The sequence below is a fragment of the Hyaena hyaena genome, unplaced genomic scaffold, assembly GCF_003009895.1.
Source record: "Hyaena hyaena isolate Hyena2069 unplaced genomic scaffold, ASM300989v1 scaffold_892, whole genome shotgun sequence".
NCBI lineage: Eukaryota > Metazoa > Chordata > Mammalia > Carnivora > Hyaenidae > Hyaena > Hyaena hyaena.
The window spans coordinates 431,749-457,296 of NW_024081509.1; the positions used below are offsets into that span (position 1 = coordinate 431,749).

At 38.3% G+C, this 25,548-nt stretch overlaps 1 protein-coding gene across 1 annotated transcript in view; it reads right to left on the reverse strand.

The window, feature by feature from the left end:
* HERC2 (HECT and RLD domain containing E3 ubiquitin protein ligase 2) overlaps positions 1 to 25,548 on the reverse strand; it is a 288,041-nt gene that overhangs the window by 200,948 nt on the left and 61,545 nt on the right. Inside the window, exons 7-17 of the mRNA XM_039220244.1 lie at positions 22,078 to 22,178; positions 21,417 to 21,573; positions 19,303 to 19,413; positions 18,335 to 18,506; positions 16,105 to 16,278; positions 13,486 to 13,674; positions 12,721 to 12,872; positions 10,313 to 10,470; positions 10,110 to 10,223; positions 7,198 to 7,449; positions 975 to 1,168 (exon numbers count right to left, since the gene is read on the reverse strand). Coding sequence (XP_039076175.1) covers positions 975 to 1,168; positions 7,198 to 7,449; positions 10,110 to 10,223; positions 10,313 to 10,470; positions 12,721 to 12,872; positions 13,486 to 13,674; positions 16,105 to 16,278; positions 18,335 to 18,506; positions 19,303 to 19,413; positions 21,417 to 21,573; positions 22,078 to 22,178 — 1,774 coding nt within the window. The remainder of the gene's footprint in view (positions 1 to 974; positions 1,169 to 7,197; positions 7,450 to 10,109; positions 10,224 to 10,312; positions 10,471 to 12,720; positions 12,873 to 13,485; positions 13,675 to 16,104; positions 16,279 to 18,334; positions 18,507 to 19,302; positions 19,414 to 21,416; positions 21,574 to 22,077; positions 22,179 to 25,548) is intronic.

Consider the following 25,548-nt stretch of genomic DNA (forward strand, 5'->3'; position numbering starts at 1 on the left):
AGATGAAATGGAACAACTCCTTGAGTGCCACAAATCAAGTAAAGCTGCTCAAGAAGAAACACTCTAATTCTGTATCTATTAAAGAAACAATTTTTACATAAAAATCTTTTGAGAAAGAAATCTGGCTCAGATGGATTCACAAAAAAAAAAAATGAAAGAAGAAATAACACTAACTCTACACAATCCCTTCTAGAAAACAGCAGAGAAAGGAACACTTTCCAACACTTTTTATGAGGCCAGTTTTACCCGGATAAAAAGACACACACACAGTATAAAACCACAAACCAATTATCTCTGATGACCATCAGCAGAAAAATCTTCAACAATCCATTAGCAAATCAAATAAAGCAATATATAAGAAATAATAATACACTATAACCAAGTGGGGTTTATCTCAGAAATGCAAGGTTTGGTTTATATTTGAAAATCAATTAACGTAGTCTACCATATAAACAGACTAAAGAAGGAAAACTACATGATCCTATCATTTGAGAAGAAAAAAAGCATCTGACAAAATTCAGCATCTGCTCAGTATTAAGAAACACTTTCAAAAAAGCAGGAGTTAAAGGAAATTCCCTTAATCTGACAATAAGGCATCTACTAAAAAAAAAAAAAAAAAAAAGTCCTACAGCTAACATCCTAGCTAATAGTGAAAGAATGCTTTCCCACTACAATCGGGAACAAGGATGTGCCCTCTCACCACTCTTCAACATCATACTGGAAGACCTGGCCAGTAAAATAAGGCAAGGGAAAGAAATATGAGAAAAGAAGAATAAAACTGTGTCTATGTAGACAACACAATTGTTTCTGAAGAAAACTCCAGGGAATTGACATGAAGCTCCTAGAATTGAGTTTAGTACAACTACAGGATATAAGAACAATACACACAAGTCAGTGGTATTTCTACTTGTTAGCAATGAGGGATGGGAAACCAAAATTCTACAAAATATCTAACCAAACCATCTACTCAATACCTGAGCAGGTCCACAGGCAATTCCAACTATGTGTTTGGTATCCAGTCCTGGCAGCGCAGCAGGTTCTGGTTTGGTCACACGCAAGGTGTCAAAGTGCTGGCACTGGTCATTGCTGCCCCAGCTATGGACCTCACTGTCCTCAGTCAGAGCTAGGCAGTGGGTGGAGCCTGCAGCCACATCAATTACCTTCTTCCCTAGGAGGAAAGAGTGATACAATACAACTTCACACCTGACTTCTGTTGTAGATCATTCTGGTCAGGAGGTGTTTAATGTCACTTCTAATTCATCTGCTTCATGTATGTTATTAAATGTTATATATATACATATATATATATATTTTTTTTAATGTTTATTTATTTTTGAGTGAGACAGTCCCGAGCAGGGGGAGGGACAGAGAGAGGGAGACTCAGAATCCAAAGAAGGCTCTAGGCTCTGAGCTATCAGCACAGAGCCCAACACAGGGCTCAAATCCACATACTGCATGATCATTACCTGAGCCGTAGCTGGACACTCAGTGGACTGAGCCACCCAGGCACCCCAGAGCTGTTACTTTTTTTCCTCCATATTGAGGTTTTCATAAGAAAGAGAGAAGTGTTTTTTTTAATGTTTATTTATTTTTGAGTGACAGAGAGAGAGGCAGAGAGAGAGGGAGACAGAGAATCTGAAGCAGTTTCCAGCCTCTGAGCTGTCAGCACAGAGCCCGACGGAGGGCTCAAACTCATGAGCCATGAGATCACGACCTGAGCCAAAGTTGGACACTTAACCAACTGAGCCACCCAGGCACCCCAAGAGTAGTGTATTTTTAATTAATCATTAAATCATATTCTCCTGTCCCAAGATATAATCATGCAAAGTATATTCTTTTTTCCTCATTAAGATTTTTTATTTTTAGAACATTTTAGGATCACAGCAAAATTGAGGAAAAATGCAGATTTCCCATATACTCCCCACCCCACGTACAGCCTCCCATGTGTGAATGTTTAATTCTTCGAACACCATTTGTTGAAAAAGCTACTTTTGCTTCATTGTATAGCCTTGGTCCCTTCTCAAAGATAATTAACTATATTTATGTGGGTCTATTTGTGAGCTATTTTGTTCCAATGATCAATTAGTCTATACTGTAATCAATGTCATACTGTCTTAATTACTGTAGCTATATATTGAGTTTTGAAGCTGCATAGTGTCAGTCTTCCAACCTGTTCTTGTCCTTTAATACTGTGTTAGCTATTCTAGGTCTGTTGCCTCTCCACATAAAACTTAGTCTGTCAATACCAATACAAAAACTTGCTGAGATTTTGATTGAGATTGTATTAAATCTATAGATCAAACTGGGGAGAATTGACAATATTTAGTCTTCCTATCCATGAATAAAGAATATCTCTCAATTTATTAGTTCTCCTTTGATTTCATTCATTAGTTTTAGTTTTCCTCATATGGGTCTTGTACTTACTGTGACACAGTTATACCTATTTACTTCATTTTTTTAATACTAATGTAAATGATAGTATGTATTTATTTCAAATTCCATTTATTTGCTGATAGAAGAACAAGACTTTAGTATATTAACTTTGTATCCTACAACTCTGCTATAATCATTTATTACCTTCAGCTTTTTTGTTGATTCTTTCAGATACTCTACATAGACTTTTATATCACCTGTGAACAAAGATAATTTTATTTCTTCCTTATCAATCTGCGTACCTTACTATCTTTCTGTTGTCTTACTGCATTAGCTAGAACTTCCAGCATGATTCTGAAAAGACATGGTGAGATGAGACATATTTTCCTTGTACCTGATCTTAGTGGGAAGGATTCAAGTTTCTTACCATTAAGTATGATGTCAGCTGTAGGATTTTTACACATATTCTTTATCAAGTTAAGGAAGTTCTCTCCATTCTTAGTTTACTGAGAGTTTTTAATATGAATAGGTATTGAATTTTATCAAGTGCTTTTTCTGTATCTATTGATATGATCATGTGATTCTTCTTATCCTTCTCTTGATTTGATGGATTATATTAATTGATTTTTGGATGCTGAACTAGCCAATCTTGCATATATAGAATAAACTCAAGTGGGGTGGTGAAGTATAATTCTTTCTACACATTGTTGAATTTGATGTGTTAATATTTCATTGGGGATTTTTACATCTATATTCATGAGATATGTTGCTCTGTAATTTAATAATATCTTTCTTTGTCTGGCTCTAGTATTAGGGTAGTACTGGTCTCATAGAGAGTTAAGAAGTATTCCCTTTGGTTCTCTCCTCTAAAAGACATTATAGAGAATTGGTATAATTTTGTCCTTAAATGTTTAGTAGAATTCACCAGTAAACCTATCTGGGCCTCATGCCTTCTGAAAGTTATTAATTATTGACTCAATTTCTTTAATAGATATAGGCCAATTTAGTTTGTGTATTTCTTCTTGTATGAGTTTTGGCAAATTATGTCTTTTAAGGAATTGGTTCACTTCATCAACATTACCAAATCTGGGGGCATAGAGTTGCTCTTAGTATTTCTTTATCATCTTTATAATGTTCAAAGGATCTGCAGTGATTTCTCTTTCATTTCTGATTGTTAGTAATTTGTGTCCGGTTTCTTTTTCTCTTAGCCTAATTAAAGGCGTATTGATTTTATTAATCTTCTGAAAGAACCAGCATTTGGTTTCCTTGATCTTCTCTATCGATTTTCTGTTTGTATTTTCATTGGTTTCTTCTCCTAATTCTCATTATTTCCTTCCTTCTTATTTTGGATTAAATTTGTTCTCCTTTATCTAGTTCCCTAATGTGGAAACTAGATTACTTATTCTTTTTAACATCCATAACCACACATAATTAAAAATTTTTTTCTTGTGATGAGAACTTTCATTTTTTGGATTTGGATGAGAACGTTCAAGATCTGTTCTCTTAGAAATTATCAAATATACAATAGAGTGTTCTTAGGTATAGTCACAATGCTGTACACTGTATCCCCAGAACTCATTTCACAACTAGAAGTTTGTACTTTTTGACCACCTTCACCCATTCTGCCCACTTCCTAACCCACACCGCTGGCAATCACCTAATTATTCTCTCATCTATAAGTCTGGTGGGGTATTTTTTTGTGGGGTTTTGTTGGGTTTTTTGTTTTGTTTTGTTTTTAGATTCTACATATAAATAAAATTCATAGTGTCTGTCTTTCTCTGTCTGATCTATTTAATTAGCATAATGCCTTCAAGGTCCATCCATATTAACACAAATAGAAGAATTACCTTCATTTTAATGGCTGAATAATATTCCGTCATACGTATATACTGCATTTTCTTTATCTACTCATCCATCAGTGGACACTTAGGTTGTTTCCATACCTTGGTTACTGTGAATAATGCTGCAGTGAATATGATGCAGATACCTTTTTGCGTTAGCAAATTTATTTCCTTCAGATAAATACCCAGAAGTGAAACAGGTGGATCACATGGTAGTTGTTTGTTTTAATTTTTGCAAAGCATCCTTACTGTTTTCCACCATGGCGGTACCAATTTACATCCCTATCAACTGTGCACAAGGGTTTCTTTTCATCCACATCCTTACCAAAACTTGTTATTTCTTATCTTTTTGATAATAGCTATTCAAAGAGGTATGAGGTGATATCTCACTGTGGTTTTGATCTGCATTTACCCTGAAGATTACTGATGTTGAGCAACTCTTCATATATCTATTGTCTATCTATAAGGCATCTTTGGAAAAATGTCTACTCAGATCCTCTGCCTAATCTTTCAAAAAATTGATTTTGGGACAGGTTTGGTTTTGTTGCTACTAAATTATATGAGTCCTTTATATACTTTTATATTAATCCCTTATCACATATATGATTTACAAATATTTTCTCCACTCTAGAGGTTTCCTTTTCATTTTGTTGATGGTTTCCTTTCCTGCACACAAAGATTACTGACTTTAGATCTTGCTTCTTATATGCATTCAGTGTAATAAATCTCCTTCTAAGCACTGCTTTCACTGCATCCCACAAATTTTGGTAAGTTGTTTTCATTTTCATTTAGTTCAAAATACTTTAAAATTTATCTTGAGACTTTTTTGTTTGACCATGTGTTATTTGGAAGTTTACTGTTTATTTTTCAATATTTTTTTAATGTTTATATATTTTTGAGAGAGATTGTATGAGTATGCACAAGCAGGAGAAGGGCAGAGAGAGAGAGAGAGAGAGAAAGAAAGAGAGAGAGAGAGAGAGAAAATCCCAAGTGGGCTCTGAGCTGACAGCAGAGAGCCCAATGTGGGGCTTGAACCCACAAGCCGTGAGATTATGACCTGAGCCAAAGTTAGACGCTTAACTGACTAAGCTACTCAGGCACCTTGTAAGTTTATCTCCATGTACTTGGGGATATTCCAGCTATCTTTTCTTGATTTTTAGTTTAATTACATTGTAGTCTGAGAGCACAGATTGTTTGATCTCCCTTCTTTTAAATAAGGTGTGTTTTATAGCCTGTATTGTGGGCTATCTTGATGAATGTCAAAGTACCCTCTTCATTAAGGAAGGTTTCTATGATAAAAACTCTTTTTTTCTAGAGTCAAATAATATAAATATAAAATATTTTCCTATTTAAATAATGTTATCTAAGTATTGTATTTTTGCTTATTAGTAAGTCTAACAGTTAGACCAACACAGAGGATGTCTTCAGAAATGTCAACATAGGGGCGCCTGGGTGGATTAGTCAGTTAAGCATCCGACTTTCGCTTAGGTCATGATCTCGCGGTTCGTGGGTTCGAGCCCTGCGTCGGGCTCTGTGCTGACTGCCAGCTCAGAGCCTGGAGCCTGCTTCAGATTCTGTGTCTCCCTCTCTCTCTGACCCTCCCCTGCTCGCGCTGTCTCTCTCTCTCTCTCTCTCCTAGAAATAAATAAAACATTTAAAAATTAAAAAAAAAAAAGTCAACATAAAAATTAATTCAGCTGCAAAACTCTACTAGAGTAAGGAGAACATTTCTATCCTAAGAGCGTATCATAAGTTGACAACAACCAAAATGTACCAAAAATTATTTATATATTTTCATGGTAAGCTCTCTCTGTATCTAATAAATGTTGCTAAGGAAGTGTATTTCCTTAGCTAAATGAAAAAAAAATAAACAAGAAGGCTAATGAAATTCAAACACAGCTCCATAACATAAACCAATTGTATTACCCTACAACTTATTTCCAAAACTTAGAAAATAATAAACACCATAATACCTTGTTATCAAGGTATTAATGTTTTAAATGAAAAATTATAGGGAAACGGGGCGCCTGGGTGGCTTAGTCAGTTAAGCGTCCGACTTTCGCTTAGGTCATGATCTTGCAGTTCGTGGGTTCGAGCCCCGCGTCGGGCTCTGTGCTGACTGCCAGCTCAGAGCCTGGAGCCTGTTTCGGAGCCTGTGACTCCCTCTTTCTCTGACCCTCCCCTGCTCACGCTGTCTCTCTCTCTCCTAGAAATAAATAAAACATTAAAAAAATTTTTAAAAAATTATAGGGAAAGAAACTAGCAAGTCCTATGTAAAAGTCTCCCTTTAAATTCTCTTGACAAGCAAAAACATAAAGTAGGATGCAGCACAGAAATCCAATAAACTTCATCTCTCATGTCAAACACAGGCCAAGGGCTCTTTCTATGACTAAAGCTGTAACATAGACAGGACCATTTGTTTACATATTGTCTATGGCTGGTTTGCAGGTACAAAAGCAGAAAAAGAGTAGTTGAGACATACAGTGTACAGTACTCAAACCTAATATAGTCTGGTCCTTTAGAAAAACAGTCTGCTCACTCCTTAGATAAAGTAAAGCACTTCAGGCCCCACCTGTTACACCTATCACCAACCTCTCCCACATTTCAGAAGGCACCTACAAAGCACACCAACACGCCTTGGTTCCCATTTTATCTAGAAAGCATGCTAGATGCCCTTGAAACCAAACAAGCAGAATTCTTGTTGTTATTATTATTATTATTATTGTTATTATTCTCACCATTATGTGTAAAACTGAATGAATTTCAAAATAAATCTGGTGAGAATAATTCTATACCATTTTTAAACACAGACAAAACCATTTTCCATTTATAATCTATACCTAAAAAAATGTGGGTAAAAGCCTTCTAATGATTAGTAAATTCATGAAATATTTAAGGTAAATAAAAGAAAGACCTACAAACTTTAAAAGATTACTAAAGAAAAAGCTTCAAAGGGTTTTAAAAGTTTTCATTTTGCACTTACCTTGCAAGCCTTCCAAGAGTTTGGGATAACGAACATGTTCCTCTGTTCCATGCCCTAGTCTCTGGTTGTCACCTTTTCCCCATGAATAAACTTGGCCATCTTTCGTCAAAGCAATAGAAAACTGACTTCCACATCGGACTTTCACAACATCCAAGTCTTGAAGCTTTTCAATAAGCTTTGGTGTTTTGCAGCCATCACTACCACCTCTGCCCAATTTTCCATAGTCACCATCTCCCCAAGACCAAACCTGACCTAAAAAATACAAATATATTTATAAACACAACTGTACATCTTAACGCAACCTCTAAGTGGCTGAAAATACTCAATATATCCAATAACATAAATCAACACAACTTATATATGTAGTTAACAATAATCAGGTGACTATTGACCAAATGAAATCTAGTATATACTTCAGGTTAACATAGAAGCAATCAGAAAAGGAAAACTAGGTACGGTTTTTTGTTATTATTTTTGTTTTTATGTTAGCTAAAAGAATAATAAAGGCCTGACCTTAGTAGTTTGTGCTCAATGACTGGGTTCAGTTCAACCAAGTAGTGAAAATAGAACAAAAGCCCCAATGCCTCCATAAAATACCATAACTGGGCCCATTGCACACAGCTACAGCTCCCTGACCACTGTCTCTTAAGTCTGCCTGCACAATGTTCCTGTCATGCTGACCACAAGTCAACTGCAGGACAGCATTTCTTTCTATTAATGTTTGTTAGTGTAATCTAATTAAATATTACATAAAGCGATAAAATAAATTGCAAAAAGGTGTTTGTTTTATATTTACTCTGATAATTTGCAAGAAGTCAATAAACATGAATTATTGAAAAAGAAACCTCTTAAATTAGATGCAGGTGAAAACTGTAGAGGAGAAAAGAAATGATAGGAAATGTAAAAGAAGAAATTACATTACTCCATAAGTGACTAAATTTTTCCTTTTTTTTTTTCTTAGAGAGAGCACATGAGCAGGGAAGAGAGGTGGGAGGGGAGAAGGAAGGAGGAAGGGAGGGAGAGGGAGAGGGAAAGGGAGAGGGAGAGAGAGAGAAATAGAGAGAAAGAAAGAGAATATGAGAATCTTAAGCAGGCTCCACACTCAGTGCAGAGCTCGAACTCACAACCATGAGATTGTGACCTGAACCAAAATCAAGAGTCAGACGATCAACCAACTGAGCCACCCAGACACCCCACCATTCTATTTTAAATAATCTAAAGATCAGCAAATTTTTAAAAATATTTTTAATGTTTATTTATTTTGAGAGAGAGAGGGAGAAAGCAGAGGAGGTGCAGAGATAGAGAGAGAGACAGAGAGAATCCCAAGCAGACTCTGCAGTTCTAGCACAGAGCTTGATGCAGGACTTGATCCCACGAACCATGAAATCATGACCTATGCCAAAATCAAGAGTTGAATGCTTAACTGGCTGAACCACCTAAGCGCCCCAGCAAACTTTTTGTTAGAGCTCAGAAGGTAAGTATTTTTAGGCTTTGTGGGCAATGTGGTCTCTGTTACAACTATCCAATTGTTTCCCTGTCACAGGAAACAGACACAGACAATACGTAAGCAAGGTGACATTCCAGTATCAGTCTATTTGCAAAAACAGTCAATCCCTGATCTAAAACTGTAGATGATACACTAGTAGTAGTCAGTGAAAGAAACACGGCAATGTTCAAACACATACACAAACATCAGAGGATGTGCATACACTAATATGCCTTATAAAATGCCTGTTGTTCACACAGCCCAACACACAATTCCCACTTTCTCCAATGTTTTCAGTAAGCCTGTCACCCAGGACCAGACTCACAGACCAGCAGGCTTCTACTATACCAGTCATCTCAAAAAACAGTAACATAGCAGGATATTTCCCTTTATGACACCTGCACCAAAGAAACATAGTGTGAGGTAAAGAGCATGCACAGTTTCCAGTCAAGGCAATTAGTCAACACTTCACACGGTTTTACTTATATAGCAGTTTCACACTAAGAATTTAAGAACAAGCCCTAATAAGGCTTATTTAAGAAAAGACTTACTTGTTAAGAGTTTTATAAAATATTATCAATCACTCAACAATGGACACTTAAAAACAAGTGTCAAACTGAAAGATTCATGCCAGAAGAAGAGAATTTTCAGATGACTGATGAAACCATCTTTTCTCTAAGACTTGTAGGAGCAGAAGTAAGATGATTCTATGCCTATTCTTTAATGGGAGTTGGGGGGAGGGGGTGGGCGGGCCCTACATGGACATGAAGATGACTGAAATTATTTTTGTCCTCTCACTAAAGAAGTTCCCACCCAGAAGTAAGGTAATTCTCAATCTGCCAATCAATTGCTGTGGCAGAGGGCAGACAGGTTCCTCAGCTGATTTTGACACCCCCCACAACTCTGAGGACAGACCCTCACAATATTAACAAATAAAATCGGTATAAATAACCATCAAACCTGATAAATATACCCTGAAAAAAAAAAGCAAAATGAGTACAGTCTCACTAATGAACACAAAAACAAAAGTAAAGTAAACAACAAGCCAACAATGCAGCTTCATACTCTGAATCCACACAGACTAAGCAAAATTCACCACAGGGAATCAAAGATAGCTGGACATTAGGAAACATAATAATCAGAAACAATTCATAATGTCAATTATTCTACTGTAACTCTCATTTTTTATTAAAAAAATAAAATGCCCAAGTAGGAAGGATGTAGCTGCTAACTAGCAGTTTTGGGCAACGGAACTTAAAAATCTTATAACTTCTGGACCTCTCCAAGGACCCAGAGGTGCACGCCACTTAAAGTTGGACAAAGGGACAGCCACATGAGGTGCACTCTACTCCAAAGCTCTCTCCTTCTAGAGAAGTGGCACTCCTCATCCTGAGAACCTGCCCAGGACAGCATGAGCAGTGCATACCATTCTCCGTCACGGCCAGGGTTTGAGCATCCCCGCTTCCGCATGCCACATCAATGACCTTCAATCCTTTGAGCCCAGCTACCAGCATTGGGATGGCCTCGTCTTCACTGGAGCCTTCAAAGAGATAGGACTATCGTTACTGTAAGTCCCTCAAAAGAGGCAACCTCCCACAGCATGCTCGAACCAGCTCAGAGCAAATGTACCATGGCCTAGTCGGCCGTAGTTCCCTCGGCCCCAGGTGTACAGCTCCCCCTCGGCAGTGATGGCCGCACTGTATGTGCTTCCACATGCAATGTGCACGACATGCTTCCCAGCCTGCTTTCCAGAGAAAGCAGAGATCACCTTAGGCTCTTCCAAAGGCCTGTGGAGAGAAAGGGAACAAATATGAATATCCTTCTAAACATGTCCTATTAGTATTAGCAAAGAAAATAACTATCAGAATAAACTACTAGAGTGCCAGGACAGTTTGGCCTTTCAGCTATCTTATGAAGTGATTAAGGAACATGGAATTCAAACACCTAACATTTCCATGATTGTGTTAACTGGGTACCCAATGTCAAGCATGACATCCAGTCATGCAATATCAAAACAGTGTTAACGACTCATATAATCAAGTCCAGAGCAGCTTTGTTCACAACGATCCAAAACAGCGGCTCATCCATAGACAGACAACTCAGCAACAAGGATAAATCAAGTACTGACACACCCAACAACTTGGCTGGAGGCTCAGGAACTCTGCTAAGTGAGAGGAGAGAGGGCAAATCAGTGGTTGACAGGAAATGGAGGTAGGGAGCAAGAGTTGACTGCAAAGGGTTCAAAGAAAATAGCAGGGGCAATGGAAATTATTTGTGTCTCAGTTGTAGTGGTTCCCCAACTGCATGCATATAATGGAACTCATCAAATTGTACTCTTAAAACTGATGGATTTGTAAACCTCATACAGATGGTTAAAATTTATACATTTGTTAAATAAATGAGGAAGGAATGAAGGAGCAAGGTTTACTAATCACACTCCAAATTATATTTTACAACTGAAAAGTAGGAGGCAGTAAGGATTCATTATGTAGTGGTCTTACTAGTTGGCTCTTCGCTTTCAAAACTAGCAAAATACCGGGGCGCCTGGGTGGCTTAGTCGGTTAAGCGTCCGACTTTCGCTTAGGTCATGATCTCGCGGTTCGTGGGTTCGAGCCCCATGTCGGGCTCTGTGCTGACTGCCAGCTCAGAGCCTGGAGCCTGTTTCAGAGTCTGTCACTCCCTCTCTCTGACCCTTCCCTGCTCATGCTGTCTCTCTCTCTCTTTCCTAGAAATAAATAAAACATTTAAAAAACAAAAAAAAACCAAAAAAAACTAGCAAAATACCTTATTCTTATAATCCAGAATAATGTTTACTGTGATTGGGAACACCTACTCTAACCTCTCCAAACAAATGATTTATTGACTTTGTGAACCACTATTCTGCAAAATAAATAAATGCATACAGAGGCAGGAGCACACACAGGCACAGGGAGAGCTGAACAACCCTATTTTGATACCACTTCTTCCTGTTCAGCTCGTTTCAATCCCCCAAGTTTCTCTCCAACTCCTAGCATCTAGCACTTAACCTCAACTGAGTATCATTTTACTACAAGGCAGTTTATTCTGTAATTTAGTACAAATTACAACTAGCATACAGGAAGTAAAAACTAATGCCTCCACCCTGTATCTCCATCCTTTCAAATCCTATGTGCCCTGCCCATCTCATCCCTTTCAGTCCAAGAATAACAACAATTCTAAATTCTGTAGTTATCATTCCTTTGTTTCTCACCATCATTTTACCACACTTGTCTGAATCCCTTACAATACTGCCAAGTTTGGAACATTTCTGCTGAATGCTAGCATGCAATACACATCGCTCAGCTTTTTTCATGGTTTGGGATTCTACCCAGGGATCTCCAACTCCATCCCACTGCAGTTGAGAACAGGCTAGACTCCTCTCAACAATGCTGTGCATGCCTCTGACCACCTTCAAGTGCATCTTTAATTTTAATCAAATGCCAAAGTTTTCCTCCACCAGGTTCCACTCAAACCAGCAACATATAAAAGGGTTCCCACCACTCTGTGGCAGCTGTGGTAACTCTCCATTTTTACAACATTGCATTTAGAACCATCATTTTGTTTTATTCCTGGTCTCTCACAATAATCAAAAGCTTTCACAAAATAGGACATGAAGAAACATTTTTGTACCTATGAAAATTAAATGGCTCAAGGAAAGGGTGATCTTATCTGTTAAGAGATATACTGAAGTATTAGTGAACGAAGAAACAAATAGTGTGAGATTTGCTTTACAAAATCCACAGTGTGGGGTGTGGCATGTGTAGTTAAAACAGGAGTGGCAAAAGCTGGCAGCATTCCATCTGGGAAAGAAGAACATGAAGGCGAATTGATGTCACCTTCTGTACTGGGGCAGAACTCCCATAGCATCACCCAGGGGCTGACATCTTGATAGCTTTCTCTACCCTAGCCCTACATGCCAGAGCAGCTGGAAAACACCCATTCAAATCCTTTTCCACCCTATTTTGGACACAGTAACTCAAAAGGAGAGAAGGTCAATTACAAGAATAGGCCATACATACACAGTGTCCCCATGGCCCAGCCTTCCGCCATCCCCACAGCCCCAGGAGTACACCTCTCCAGTGGCTGCCAGAGCCAGGTAGTGGTGACCATCAGAATGGGCAGCAATCTTTACAATGTTTCTGGAGGCAAGACCCTGGACCAGCTGTGGGGCCTAAAAGGGTAAAAATAGGAAGAAAATTAGTAAGTATTCCAAGGACAATGAAAAGAGCAAGACTCTTCTCACTTGTGCATCTTATTTTAACAAACCCTCTTAGAACTGAAAGAACGTGAGCCTATGGAGGCTGCCAGCCAGCTGTCCAGATACCCTGCCCACTATCAACAGAAGACTGGGCAGCCTCCAAGCGCTCTATGACACTCCTACGCCACTTCCACACAATGGAAACTCACAACCCCAGGTTAAGAGCACCTTTCTTTAACAGGAACATGCACTACCAATAAGGCCCAATTTCCTCAGATTATCTGACACTGCCTCACCCACAAAGTCAACTGAGTTTACACATGTAAAGTTAGTTTACAAATGGGATTCATAATGGGCAATAAGTGTTACTATAAGGAGTTCCTGATCTTAATAATTAAGAAATTCTGCCCCAAGCTTTTGACAATAACAATTATGATTGAGATTATTAAATAAAACTAATAAAATACAAAGAACAGAGGTTTCTAAATCTTCAGAAATCAAATGACTTAAAGACTAGACACCTCTGTAGCTCCTGTAGTAGAAAACCACCCACCAATGGAAGCAATCTGGGCCCTAGAACACCCACCAGTGTGTCACTGTTGTAGGCCTGCGTATACACACGGCCATTCCTCGACAAGATCAGGAAGCGCTTCTCAGCACAGGCAATCTGCGTGACCCCCAGATTGGCAAGTCCTTCACACTGAATTGGACCAATCACATTGGCATAGTATTTCCATCCTATTAACCCCCATCCTATGACCTCTTGCAATGATCCCTATAAGATAACAAAGTAAACATTTTGTTTAGAGTGGCAAGAAAATTTCTTTCTTAGTCAAAAGAAAGAATAATTTATGCTAAGAGTAACACTGAGATACTGTGGGATAAAAAGAAAGCAAGTAAAGAAAGGAGCTGATCCAAAACATAAAATAACTCGTAACATCCCATATTACTTCAGTTAACAGGTAAGATCAAGCATATTTTCCCACAGCATTTCATCGTAACAGAGCCCATTAAAAAGTAATATAAGTAAATCTTAAACAAATTTCAAAATGCTCCAACCGTATTAGGTTACCGTTTTTACCATAACAGGCAGAAACCTGAAAGCCAAGGCTGGCAGACAAGTATCCTACTATTGGTGAGAACAAGAAGAATCAAGTTGTATGTGAACAATTTTGTGATAATTAGCTAATGTGTCCACCCACATCAGGTACATCACCACTGGTGCATGCATTTGCACAAACAGGAACAAATGTACAAGGTTGGTCATTGCAGCACTACTGGAATACTACGCTCCTGGCAACACGGTATCTACCAAAAATATCATTTTACATCCATACATAGAATACTGAGTTGTGTTAAAATAAAGAGAGAGTCTTTGTTTATTGATAGAGAAAGCTCCTCAGTACATAGCGTGTAATGACAAAAATAAGCGACAATATGCTACCACTATTGTAATCATTTCAGAGAACACTGAAAGGATATGTAAGAGACTAGATAAATGAAAAGTAGCAGGTGCAAAACCAGGTGGGTGGGGAGCAGAGAAGTAACATCGTCTCTGCATTTAATTTTGATTTTTGAACCATGTGAATATACTTATTTGGAAAAAAACCCAAATGATTATAAAATGAAATAAACACATATCCTGCTAAAAATAAAAGTTAGAAAAATCTGGATTCAAATTCAGAATTATTCTGTGTGACCCTGGCAAAATTCACTGCCACTCCAATGGCAGTTTTCTCATCAATACAATGGGGCAGTGTTGTGATGGTCAGATGCAACTGCGCATGTAAAGTCCTTGGGTGGCCTGCACTGGCAGGCTCTTCACACATGTAGATTAGTGTCATCACTGCTCTGAGCAGTATTACAGACAGCCTGTGTTCTGAGCTCCTAGTGTACAGAAAAGACACTGGAACCTCCCTGAGGAAGGATGGCATGTGGTTGTTTGGATAAAGGAGAGCTCTCTGGAGATTCATCTCCTGAATCTGGAACCTGTGACACTGAATTGGGCCCTCAACCCATGTACATCTAGGTTTGCTCATCACTCGCTCTCACTACTGACAACACCTTAAACTGTATACATGTTTAAACGTATATGCCAGCAGGGTGTCTGGCTGGCTCAGTTAATAGAGCATCCAACTCTTTTCTTTTTTTTAATCAAATTTAATTTTATTTAAAAATTATTCACAATTAATTATAATTTTACCCTTTACTTTAAGGGATAATCTTCAATGTTTCTTAAGAAAAATTATTTTAAAAACATGAAAAATAATTTTAGCTTTTTCACTTCTACACATTTTAACATTCTGATAAACATATACTCAAATTTTGCACTTTGAATACAATTATATTTATTTATTCTTTAGATATTCTCCATAGAATTCACAGAACAACTTATACAGAAATTTTGATTACAACTATATAACTGACATAAAGGCAAGAAAAATAAATTTTATGAAATACATAATAATGTATTAATTATATGTCCTTATTTTATAACTTATCCTAACATCACCAGCCCACCAGAGACTATCCAGACATGTAAAATAATAATTAAATACAGTTATCTTGATATTTTTCTTACTTTCAGTCATGCAAAAACATTTAAACACAGTTTTTTTTCAGTTCTGTCAGTATGGTGTTTTTGTCAAGGTGAAAGCTAGAGGAAATTTTATTTGTTAATGTGATTAATAACTACTAAATATTTAGACATAAGTTCCATGGGCCTTCATTTGTACTCTTGCCCTGACCTCATTTTTTATAAAATAGTACATAGTGGGGCAATGGTAAAAAACTGTTCTGCCAGGCTTGAAGTCCAATTTTATAAAGGAATTGAGGGCTCAAGAGGATTACTTAACTTTCCCAAGATCACCTAACTAGTAAGTGGCAGAGGTAGGACTTGAATTGCTAAATATCTTTCTGTAAAAGTATTAAGGTCACAGCCTACCCTTTTTTAAACTCTATTTTAATTTTAGTATAGTTAACATGCAGTGTTACATTAGTTTCAGGTGTGGAGCATCCAATTCTTAATTCAGGGTCGTGAGTTAAAGATGCACATTGGGCATGGACCTTCTTACCAAAAAAAAAAAAAAAAGAACTGTAAGCCAGCCCGACCCCCAATACCAGAGAAAGTGGCACAGAATGAGAATCTCCTGAAAACTGTAGTACATACAAAGATACAATGAACAAACACTGTTACCACATATACCTTATGAGATGTTGGCGAGCTACACAGAGGTGGCATACAGGGAGTAGCCAGGCGGTCTAAATGGGCCATGACAACAACTGCAGTCTGTCGTAAATCAATGGCAAGTTCATTATCTTGTGGCAGAGTAAGGTATCTCAGGAAACTCTCATTGGGGCTCAGAGGACCAGATAAAAGCTAGAGAAGAAAAATAAACAAGCATCTTCAAAAAGGTGAGAAAAATTCAAGTAACACAATTAGCCATTAACAACTCTTTGTATTTTGGTATTCACAGTTATGCATCATCTACTCCTTTTGTCATCAAATGAGAAGTACTGCGGATGCACTGACCCTACACATCTACACATAAACACACTTGCTGTAAAACTGCACACAGTAGTGCCTGCACATTTGCACATCCATTACTCATGTGCATATTCCACACAGGTCAATGACATGCGCAGACATCCTGCAAGCTCCCCCTTCCCCCCACCCCCGGGCCAACAGCCCTCAGAATGCAGAGGAAGCTTCTTATGAACACAGCACTATACCTCAACCTGGCTTTGCAAACTGAAAACCGAAACCACTCACTTATTTTAACCTAAATACCACTCTGAAGAAAACCTATTGTTACTCAGACATTAAGTAACATTAAGTAAATCTAATTCTTCTTTTTTAAAAATGTTTATTTATTTTGAGAGAAAGAGAGCACAAGAGGGGAAGAAGGGCAGAGGGAGAGGAGGAGAGGGAGGAGGAGAATCCCAAGCAGTCTTCAACTATCAGCAGCCCAAAAAGGGTCAATCCCATGGGATCATAACCTGAGCCAAAATCAAGAGTCAGACACTTAACCAACTGAGCCACTCAAGCACTGCAAATCTAATTCTTCTAAAGGCAGAAAGCCTTATTATGATTAAAGACTGCCACATGATAGGAAAATTAACTTTATAATGGAATGGCTGCCTTTCCAAAAAAAAAAAGACCTACAAGATCAAACTTGTACCTCTAAAAAGAAGCAGTCCCAAGGTTCACACCCAGGACCCAGGCAGGTCCTCCTCTGCCACCAGCCTCATTTTCCTAGGACTAAACGCAGTGACAATTTAGGTGACACACTCCATGCAGTGCCCTGCACAAAGGAAGGGCCAACAAAGGAAGCCACTATTTTCTTTCTTTCTTTTTTTTTTTTTAATGTTTATCTATTTTTGAGACAGAGCATGAGCAGGGCAGGGGCAGAGAGAGAGGGAGACTCGGAATCTGAAGCAGGCTCCAGGCTCTGAGCTGTCAGCACAGAGTCCAACGTGGGGCTCAAACTCACAAACCGTGAGATCATGACCTGAGCTGAAGTTGGAAGCTCAACCACCTGAGCAACCCAGGCACCCCCAAAGTAAGCCACTATTTTCAATGCTCTTTTTATAATATGTATGTAAAAGTGTGCATGTCAGACTTGGCTTTGTGCTGCAGGGCAGCTGGTGCTCATTGATCTGTCTTCTCCATAAACAGTATATGGAGGAACATGGAGGAGAAGGACTTATCAGACTTCTTTAGGCAGGGTCAAAACAAATAAACATTAACCACTAGGCAACTACACAACCTACCTCATAGTGGAGCAGCACATCCTCAGAATGAAACACACACTCCATCCCACACCAGCTGAGCCTCAACAACTTGTTCCACTTCCCCACATTATTACTGCAAGTGCTCACTTTGTTCTTAAAATACTGTTTGAATTTTTACCCATTTTCATGTCTCTATTAACTAACTCTTTCATGGAAGTGAGCATGCCTTCTTTACATCTTCCACAGTATCTTAAACTCCCTCTCCACCACAGCCAAAGCACAACATGACTGGTTACTGGAAACACACAGCAATAATAAACCCACAAACAAAAGGCTCAATGGCTCTAGTCCAGCAAAAAGAAAACTACATGGTCAAAAAGCAGTACAGGAATCTCTCTAAAAGTGCAAGTTGATACACATCAAGAAATACATTTTTCCTACTAAGTACAAACAATCCAGAACACACACACAGATGCCATATGCTCATGTGATATTCCACCACATCAACTGAAACTCACCCCATGATATTCCACACTTGTCCTACATCTGACTTGCTGTTGTAATCACCAAATATACAATCTACCTTAGAGACAACTAATGCCACAGACATGAACTCTGTTCTTGTTTATAAAAGCCTAAACCCTTTAGGATAACTAAATCAAGAAACTTACTTAAATGCAAAATTTTGTTATGATACTTACGTGAGTGTCACCCTCTGTATGAGGAGCATCTTTACTGCAGATGATACTCTGGAATCTTTGCAGCAACGGGAGAAGGGGAGCACTGGTCCCCTGGGCTGACCGCTCGTTGTCAGTTTCCTGTGTCCCACTGTCCCACAATTGAAGCAACAACAGGATGGCAGACAACATTTGGCTGAAAGAGAAAATATCTTTATTATCTAGTAAAAACAAAAGAGCTTTTATTGCCATGGTCTGTCAAAAATAAAAGCAGACAGCTGAGTAAAATAGAAGAAATACTTTATATTGAAAAGGAAACTAAAATAATGCCATGAAAACAATTCTTAGCAGTAACATCACTTAATCGATGCCAAGATTTTAGCACAACATATCCACCTCCTGAGGATAAGAAATATAAAACCAGTTAAGAAGTTCAAACAGCACTTTCTAAAGAGAATTTCTAGGACCTTAAATTAATAGAATAAAAATCATTATTTGAAGAAAACTAAAAGAAAAAAAAAAATCACAGGTCCTAGACTACAAAAGTTGAACATAAAAAGGAAGTGAAGAAAAGCGCCTGGGTGGCTCAGTCAGTTAAGCGTCCAACTCATGATTTTGGCTCAGGTCATGATCTTGTAATTTGTGGGTTTGACCCCTACATCGGGCTCTGTGCTAAAGGTGCAGAGCCTGCTTGGATTTTTCTCTGTCTCTCTGTCTCTGTCTCTCTCTCACCCTCCTTATGCCCTTCCCCCACTCGATCCCTCTCTCAAAATAAATATTAAAAGAAAAAAAACTTTAAAAAAAGGAAGTAAATAAAAACCTAAGTGTACCCAGGTTGGAAAGAAGAAAAAGTCATGGGATATGGTTCTTTGATTATAGAATACCACACATTTTTATAATCACAAATGATTCAATGAAATGCCATAAAATGAAACAGATGTTGAGATACAGAGGTGTTCCGTGAAACGCTCCCAGCCTGTGGCACGCCTTACCTCAGTGTGCCTCTCTGCACAGCCAGCTCTAACAGGATGGCCAGGGCCAGGTGCTGGTCCTGCAGGGGGATGCTTCCTGGCCCTTTGGTACCAGGCGTTCCATGAACATCCCTGAAATGACAGCAGTGGATCCAAGAACAAAGTAACATGAGAATTTAAAGATAGTGTGTATATTATTAATATTTAGAATCAAGTTTCTGAGACTTGCTACTCAAATTTAATCAGAGACTTTAAAGTATACAATTAATGGGGCACCTGGGTTAAGCATCTGACTTCAGCTTGGGTCATGATTTCATGGCTTGTGAATTCGAGCCCTGCATCAGGCTCTGTGCTGATAGCTCAGAGCCTGGAGTCTGCTTCAGATTCTGTCTCTATCTGAATCTGCCCCTCCCCTACTCATGCAGTCTGTCTCTCTCTCTCTCTCTCTCTAATATAAACATTTTAAAAGTTTTAATGAAAAATAAAAAATATACAATTAACTTATAAAGATGTTATTAAAAGACTACAGACACAAAAGATGACAGCATTAGAAAACATATTCCAGTTTCCACAGCATAAAATTATTTGTATCATTATTCAAATCACAAGTAGAAACATGTTTAGATATGTTTCCACTTTCAACGAAATGTAAGGCTAGTAGAGTATCAGCATCCCTCTATGGAAATGAAGAAAAATCAACTTCTAAAAAGCACCTGATACCTTATAGACAAAATTTCTATGCTTATTTTATCTCTTATCAAATAAATATTTAAAATTTTCCCCAATAATAAATAACAAGTCTTCTGAACCCAAGATGGAGAAGAAGGGCCTTCTGTCATCAACATTATAGTTGAATATTTGAAATTACAGTTAACCCTTGAAAAACGAGTTTGAACTGCACAAGTTTACTTATATGCAGATTTTTTTCAATACAGATACTGGAAAATTTTTTGGAGATTTGCAACAATTTGAAAAAACTCACAGATGAACCATGTAGCCTAGAAATACCAAAAAATTAAGAAAAAGGCATTATTATAAGAATACAGTATTTAACACATAAAACATAAAATATGCATTGATCCACTGTTCATGTTATCCGTTAGTTTGGGGAAAGTCAAATATTATATGTGGATTTTTAACTGTGTAGAGGGTTGGCACCTCTAACCCCTCATTGTTCAAGGATCAACTGTGACTGAAAGCCTATTTTCAGGGCCCCCAGCCTGAAACCTTGTCACAGTGCCTTTAGCACAGAGACCACAGGTGTCCCTGCACACTGGAAGGGGCAGAGCAGTGACCTCTTGACAAAGCAAATGAGAAAAGATTCATTACTCCTCTAATAATGTCTTTAGTGCTGAATTACGTATTAAGTATACATACTTTTTCTTTTTAAAAACGTAAAAATTTAAAGTTAACAAAAATACATAACACCAAGACCAGAGTGCAGGGTTTTCCTTATAGAAAAATGATTCACATTCAAAAAAATTTTACACTAAAAAGAATAGATTCAGGTTTAAACATTTTGATATTGAGTAGTTGTTTAGTACCACATCATCTATTAAGATAACACCCATCACTCAGAATGATGGCATCCACAGTCTCACTGAAAGGCACATAATAGATGCTCAAGCATTTTATGAATGACTAATCCCCAAATCATATAATACCTGAAAAAAATACTATGAAAGTATTTTTCATTTTCCATCTGATTCAATATGAGAGCTTCCTGGGTCTGATGAGAATATCAAAAGCAAACATTTGAAAAGCTGAAAACTAAGATCTAGAATAACACAGCTGAGGGTGAGCTGGAAACAGACACACAAACCTGTTCTAAAGAGAAGGTGGGACAGACTTTGAAACATGTTAGAACCATTCACACAGTTAAGATGTGAAAAGAGGCGCCTGGGTGGCTTAGTCGGTTAAGCGTCCAACTTTCGCTTAGGTCATGATCTCATGGTTTGTGGGTTCGAGCCCCGCATCGGGCTCTGTGCTGACTGCCAGCTCAGAGCCTGGAGCCTATTTCAGAGTCTGTGTCTCCCTCTCTCTCTGACCCTCCCCTGCTCACGCTGTCTCTCTCTCTCCTAGAAATAAATTAAAATATTAAAAAAAAAAAAAAGATGTGAAAAGAAAGAACTCACCCTGTCACGACAGATCTGAGGAATTTGGTTGCTCTCTCTACCACCTCCAGCCACACAGAGGACACAGTGCTCTCATCGAAGAGTGAGGCCTCAGGCAGGGCCCTCAGGGCATCCAGGGACTCCTGCAATAGCTCACTGCACAGGTCCGCATCTTCACCTGGGCACACACATGCATCAGAGGAGGCTACCCACTCCTCAGGCAGCACTGATAAGGAAAGCCCTCCCCACTCTCCCAACTGGGCCTTAGACCCCTCTGTGTGAGACAATGCCAATGTCACATTTTCACTCCCTTTCTTCTCAATGAGATACTCTAAGAACTCAAGAGGTTAAAACCTAACACAGGTGTCCCAAAGTCAGTTCTTTATTTTATGACTCTCCCATGAGCAATTCTAACTTATTGTTCTCCTAGAAAACAAATCAGCACTGATGTACTAACAGTGGTTTACCTGCAATGTATACACATACATAATTTTTCTTTTCTTTTTTTTTTTTTTTTTTTAAAGAACAGACCTAAAAAGTCAAACAGACTAAAGCCTCTCATTCTCGTGAAGCACAAAGAGCATACGGGATCAGCCCAAGGACATGTGGTAGCAGAACTGAGAAGAGAACCCAAGTATGCTGATGCAGTGAGGAAACCGAACAACACTCTGGGCCCTCATACCTGATCGCCACGCCCTGCGTAAGAAGGCAAAGGCAAAGGAGAGAGCTGCTCGGGATCCAACTCTCGCAAGTCCTTCCACTCCTTTGCCTGTGGGCCGGGAACTGCAGACAACACAAATGGGAGTTATGATAACTGGTTAGTCAGAGGAATGTGTAAATATTAAAATAAATAACATGGAAAGATTTGTACCAAAATGTGATCACTGACTTTCTTTAGACAGCAGGACCACAAGTGACTTTTAGTTTAGTATTTAAAATTTTTACCAAATGTCCTTTGTAAAGGAAGTTTCCACTTCGAGGAAAAAAAAGACATTTACAGAGAATTTTAAATAACTTGCAGAACTGCTCACAAAATAATCTCAGGAGCTGATATTATTAGTCAGGGAGACACACATGGTAAACAGAAAATAAACACGTAAATACATAAATAGAAGAGATTAAAGTTCATGTAGTAAAGAAAAGGCAGGTTGGGGGGGGTTGAGAGAACAATACGACAAATACCTGAGACTGCAGGAATCTGTATTTGCTTTGAACCCTTTTGGTCTATGTGATGACCAGGAGTAGAGACCCCATGTACCTGTCCTAGTCTCTTTCATCCCCATTGCTGAGTTTATCCTCCTCTGAATTTAGTGCATCACATGTCTTTTTAAGCCTTTTACTGCTGATGTATGTAAATTTAACAAGATATGCATATTTTTAAAAGTTATACAAATGGTATACCATGACATCCTAAAAAAAAAAACAAAACACTAGAATACAAAATAGTGTACAATATAAACTCAATCATGCCTAACAAATAATTTTATTTTCAATTTTATACTGTTGAATACATATTGTATTCTTCAAACTTACTATAATTTGCTTTCACAATCGGGGGAAATGCTATGAAAAATGGGTAATGATATCAATGACCTTCCCAAGATACAATGTCAAGTAAAATTAGCAGTGAAGAATGTGGGGATCCCAGAGAGGCAGCTAGTATGCACATTCTGTGAATCCTGAGCTCTATGAGGGAAGTTCATGAGGAAACACAAGAAACTGTAATTAGTGGCTGCCTCTAATAAGGGGACTGGGTGTCTGGGAGACAGGAATAAGGAGATTTAAATTTTATTTCTGAATGAGAAATACAAGATACAGATGTATAATAATACATGTGATCTTTAAAACAAGAAGTACATGAGGTGCCTGGGTGGCTCAGTTGGTTAAGCATCTGACTTTGGCTCAGGTCATGATCTTCATGCTTGTGGTTTCGAACCCTGCATCGGGCTCTGTGCCGACAGCTAGCTCAGAGCTTGGAGACTGCTTTGGATTCTGTGCCTCCCTCTCTCTCTCTCTCTGACCCTTCCCTCCTCACTCTGTCTCTCAAAGATAAATTTTAAAAAAATAATAATAAGTAAAAACTTTCTTAAAAAAATTAAAATTAAAAAAAAAAAAAAAAAAGACGGGAAGTACACATGCTGAGTCTATTCAGATGAGGTAGGAAGAGCCCCCTCCAGGAGAAAACTGCTCCAGGAAAAGTATGAAACTAGGGCTACCCTCAGGCAATCATAATGGCCCCTAAAAAAGTGCCCAACAGTCCTCAATCTGCACAGTGTAAGAAATGGTCAATCTTCAATAAGTCACCATCTATTTTACAGATATTCAAGAAAAGAAAACACAAATAGCTTGGACCCACTCCCATCCACACCAGTCAACTATCCAACTCATTGTTAGTTCCACAAAAAAAGGTAAAACCCACTACTCTCCAGTAAATTGAGAAATGGGAAAAATCTACAAAAATTTAGAAATATCAGGACACATCTAACAGAATGGCTAAAACAAAGAAACAACACCACAAACACTGACAATGATATGGAAAAAAAAATCATTCATACATAGTTGATGAGACTGTATAATTGTACAGCTATTCTGGAAAGAGTAGAGCAATGTCCTACAAACCTAAACATAAGACCCAAGAACTGAACTCCAGGGCATGTGTTCTGGAGAAATGAAACTGAGGTTCACACAAAAACCTGTCCACAAATATTCAAAGCAGCTTTATTCATAATACTCGAAAACTGTAAATAACTGATGTCCTTCAATGGATGGTTAAATCAAATGAGGCACATCCATGTCACTGAATTGTACTATGCAATGATGATACATAAAACTATTTGGAAGAATCTCAAGGAGAAAATGCTGACTGGAAAAGGTTACATAATAGACACGAAGAATAGATTACTGGCTGCCAGAGGATAAGGCAGAGGCAAGGGAAAAGGAGGTGAGTGTGGCTATAAAAATGCTCCTTGTTCTGTACTCTTAACTGTGGCAGTAGTGAGAGAAATCCAAACTTGTGATAAAATCATTGGGAAACACAACACACACAGTGCATGCACATATGCACTGAGAACATGTAAAAGACTGAGTTGAGAACCTGTAAAACTGAGGAAATCTGAGTAAGAGAGGTAATCTGTATCAAAGTCAATATCCTCATTGTGATAGTATACCACAGTTTTGCAAGTGGCTACCACTGGGGGAAGGCGGTGAAACGTATAAGGAATCTGTACTATTTCTTACAACTCCTTGTGAACCCACAATTATCTCAAAATATTTATTTTTTTAATCTTAGGAGTTGGCTTGATTCAGTGAAAGATAAGATTTCAATTAATCCATCAACTCTTATGTCACCACAAAGGAAAAAGCAGAGAGAAAAATCAGTTGGGGTCTAAGCCACTCCTGCATCTTAGAGAATTCATTTTCATTCAGCAAACACAAGAACACTTAGAAAGTCTTAGAATCTATCACCCCCATATGCAGAACCCCCCCCCAATCAATGATTACTGTAAAGACCATTCACTCTCCAGCCAAGAAAGAAAGAACTGTGCTGCTGGTTATTACCACATGGGCAGGAATCCTCTTCTGTCACTTGGTTTAATTTATCTTAAAACTACTATTAAATATAGGACATGTAATGTGATTTCAACTAGGTTTAAAAGGAAAAACACATGAAATATGCTACATTTAGCATCTGCTGTCTTCAGGTAACAAAATAAGGTTTTCCCCCCTGCTTCTTCCTGCTCCTGTACATTCCATGTGCTCTCTAGGGATAAAAGTCAGTATTACAATCAAATAAAACCAATTCTTAACTACATAAAATATGAGTTATATCTGGAAAACTTTTAATAAAGCCTTCTGAGAACAAAACTGTGATAGAAAGCTACGTCTGAGAAAAGTCTGCTGATATATATCAATACGTTAAAAATCATATGCTTGAAAGCATCTCTTATTAAAAAAAAAAAGAATAAGATGGAACACCTGCGTCACTCAGCCAGTTAAACATCCAACTTCAGCTCAGGTCATGACCTTGCAGTTCATGAGTGAGAGCCCTGCACTGGGCTCTGTGCTAACAGTTCAGAGCCTGGAGCCTGCTTCAGATCCTGTGTGTCCCTCTCTCTCTGCCCCTCCCCTGCTGTGCTCTGTCTGTCTCTGTCTC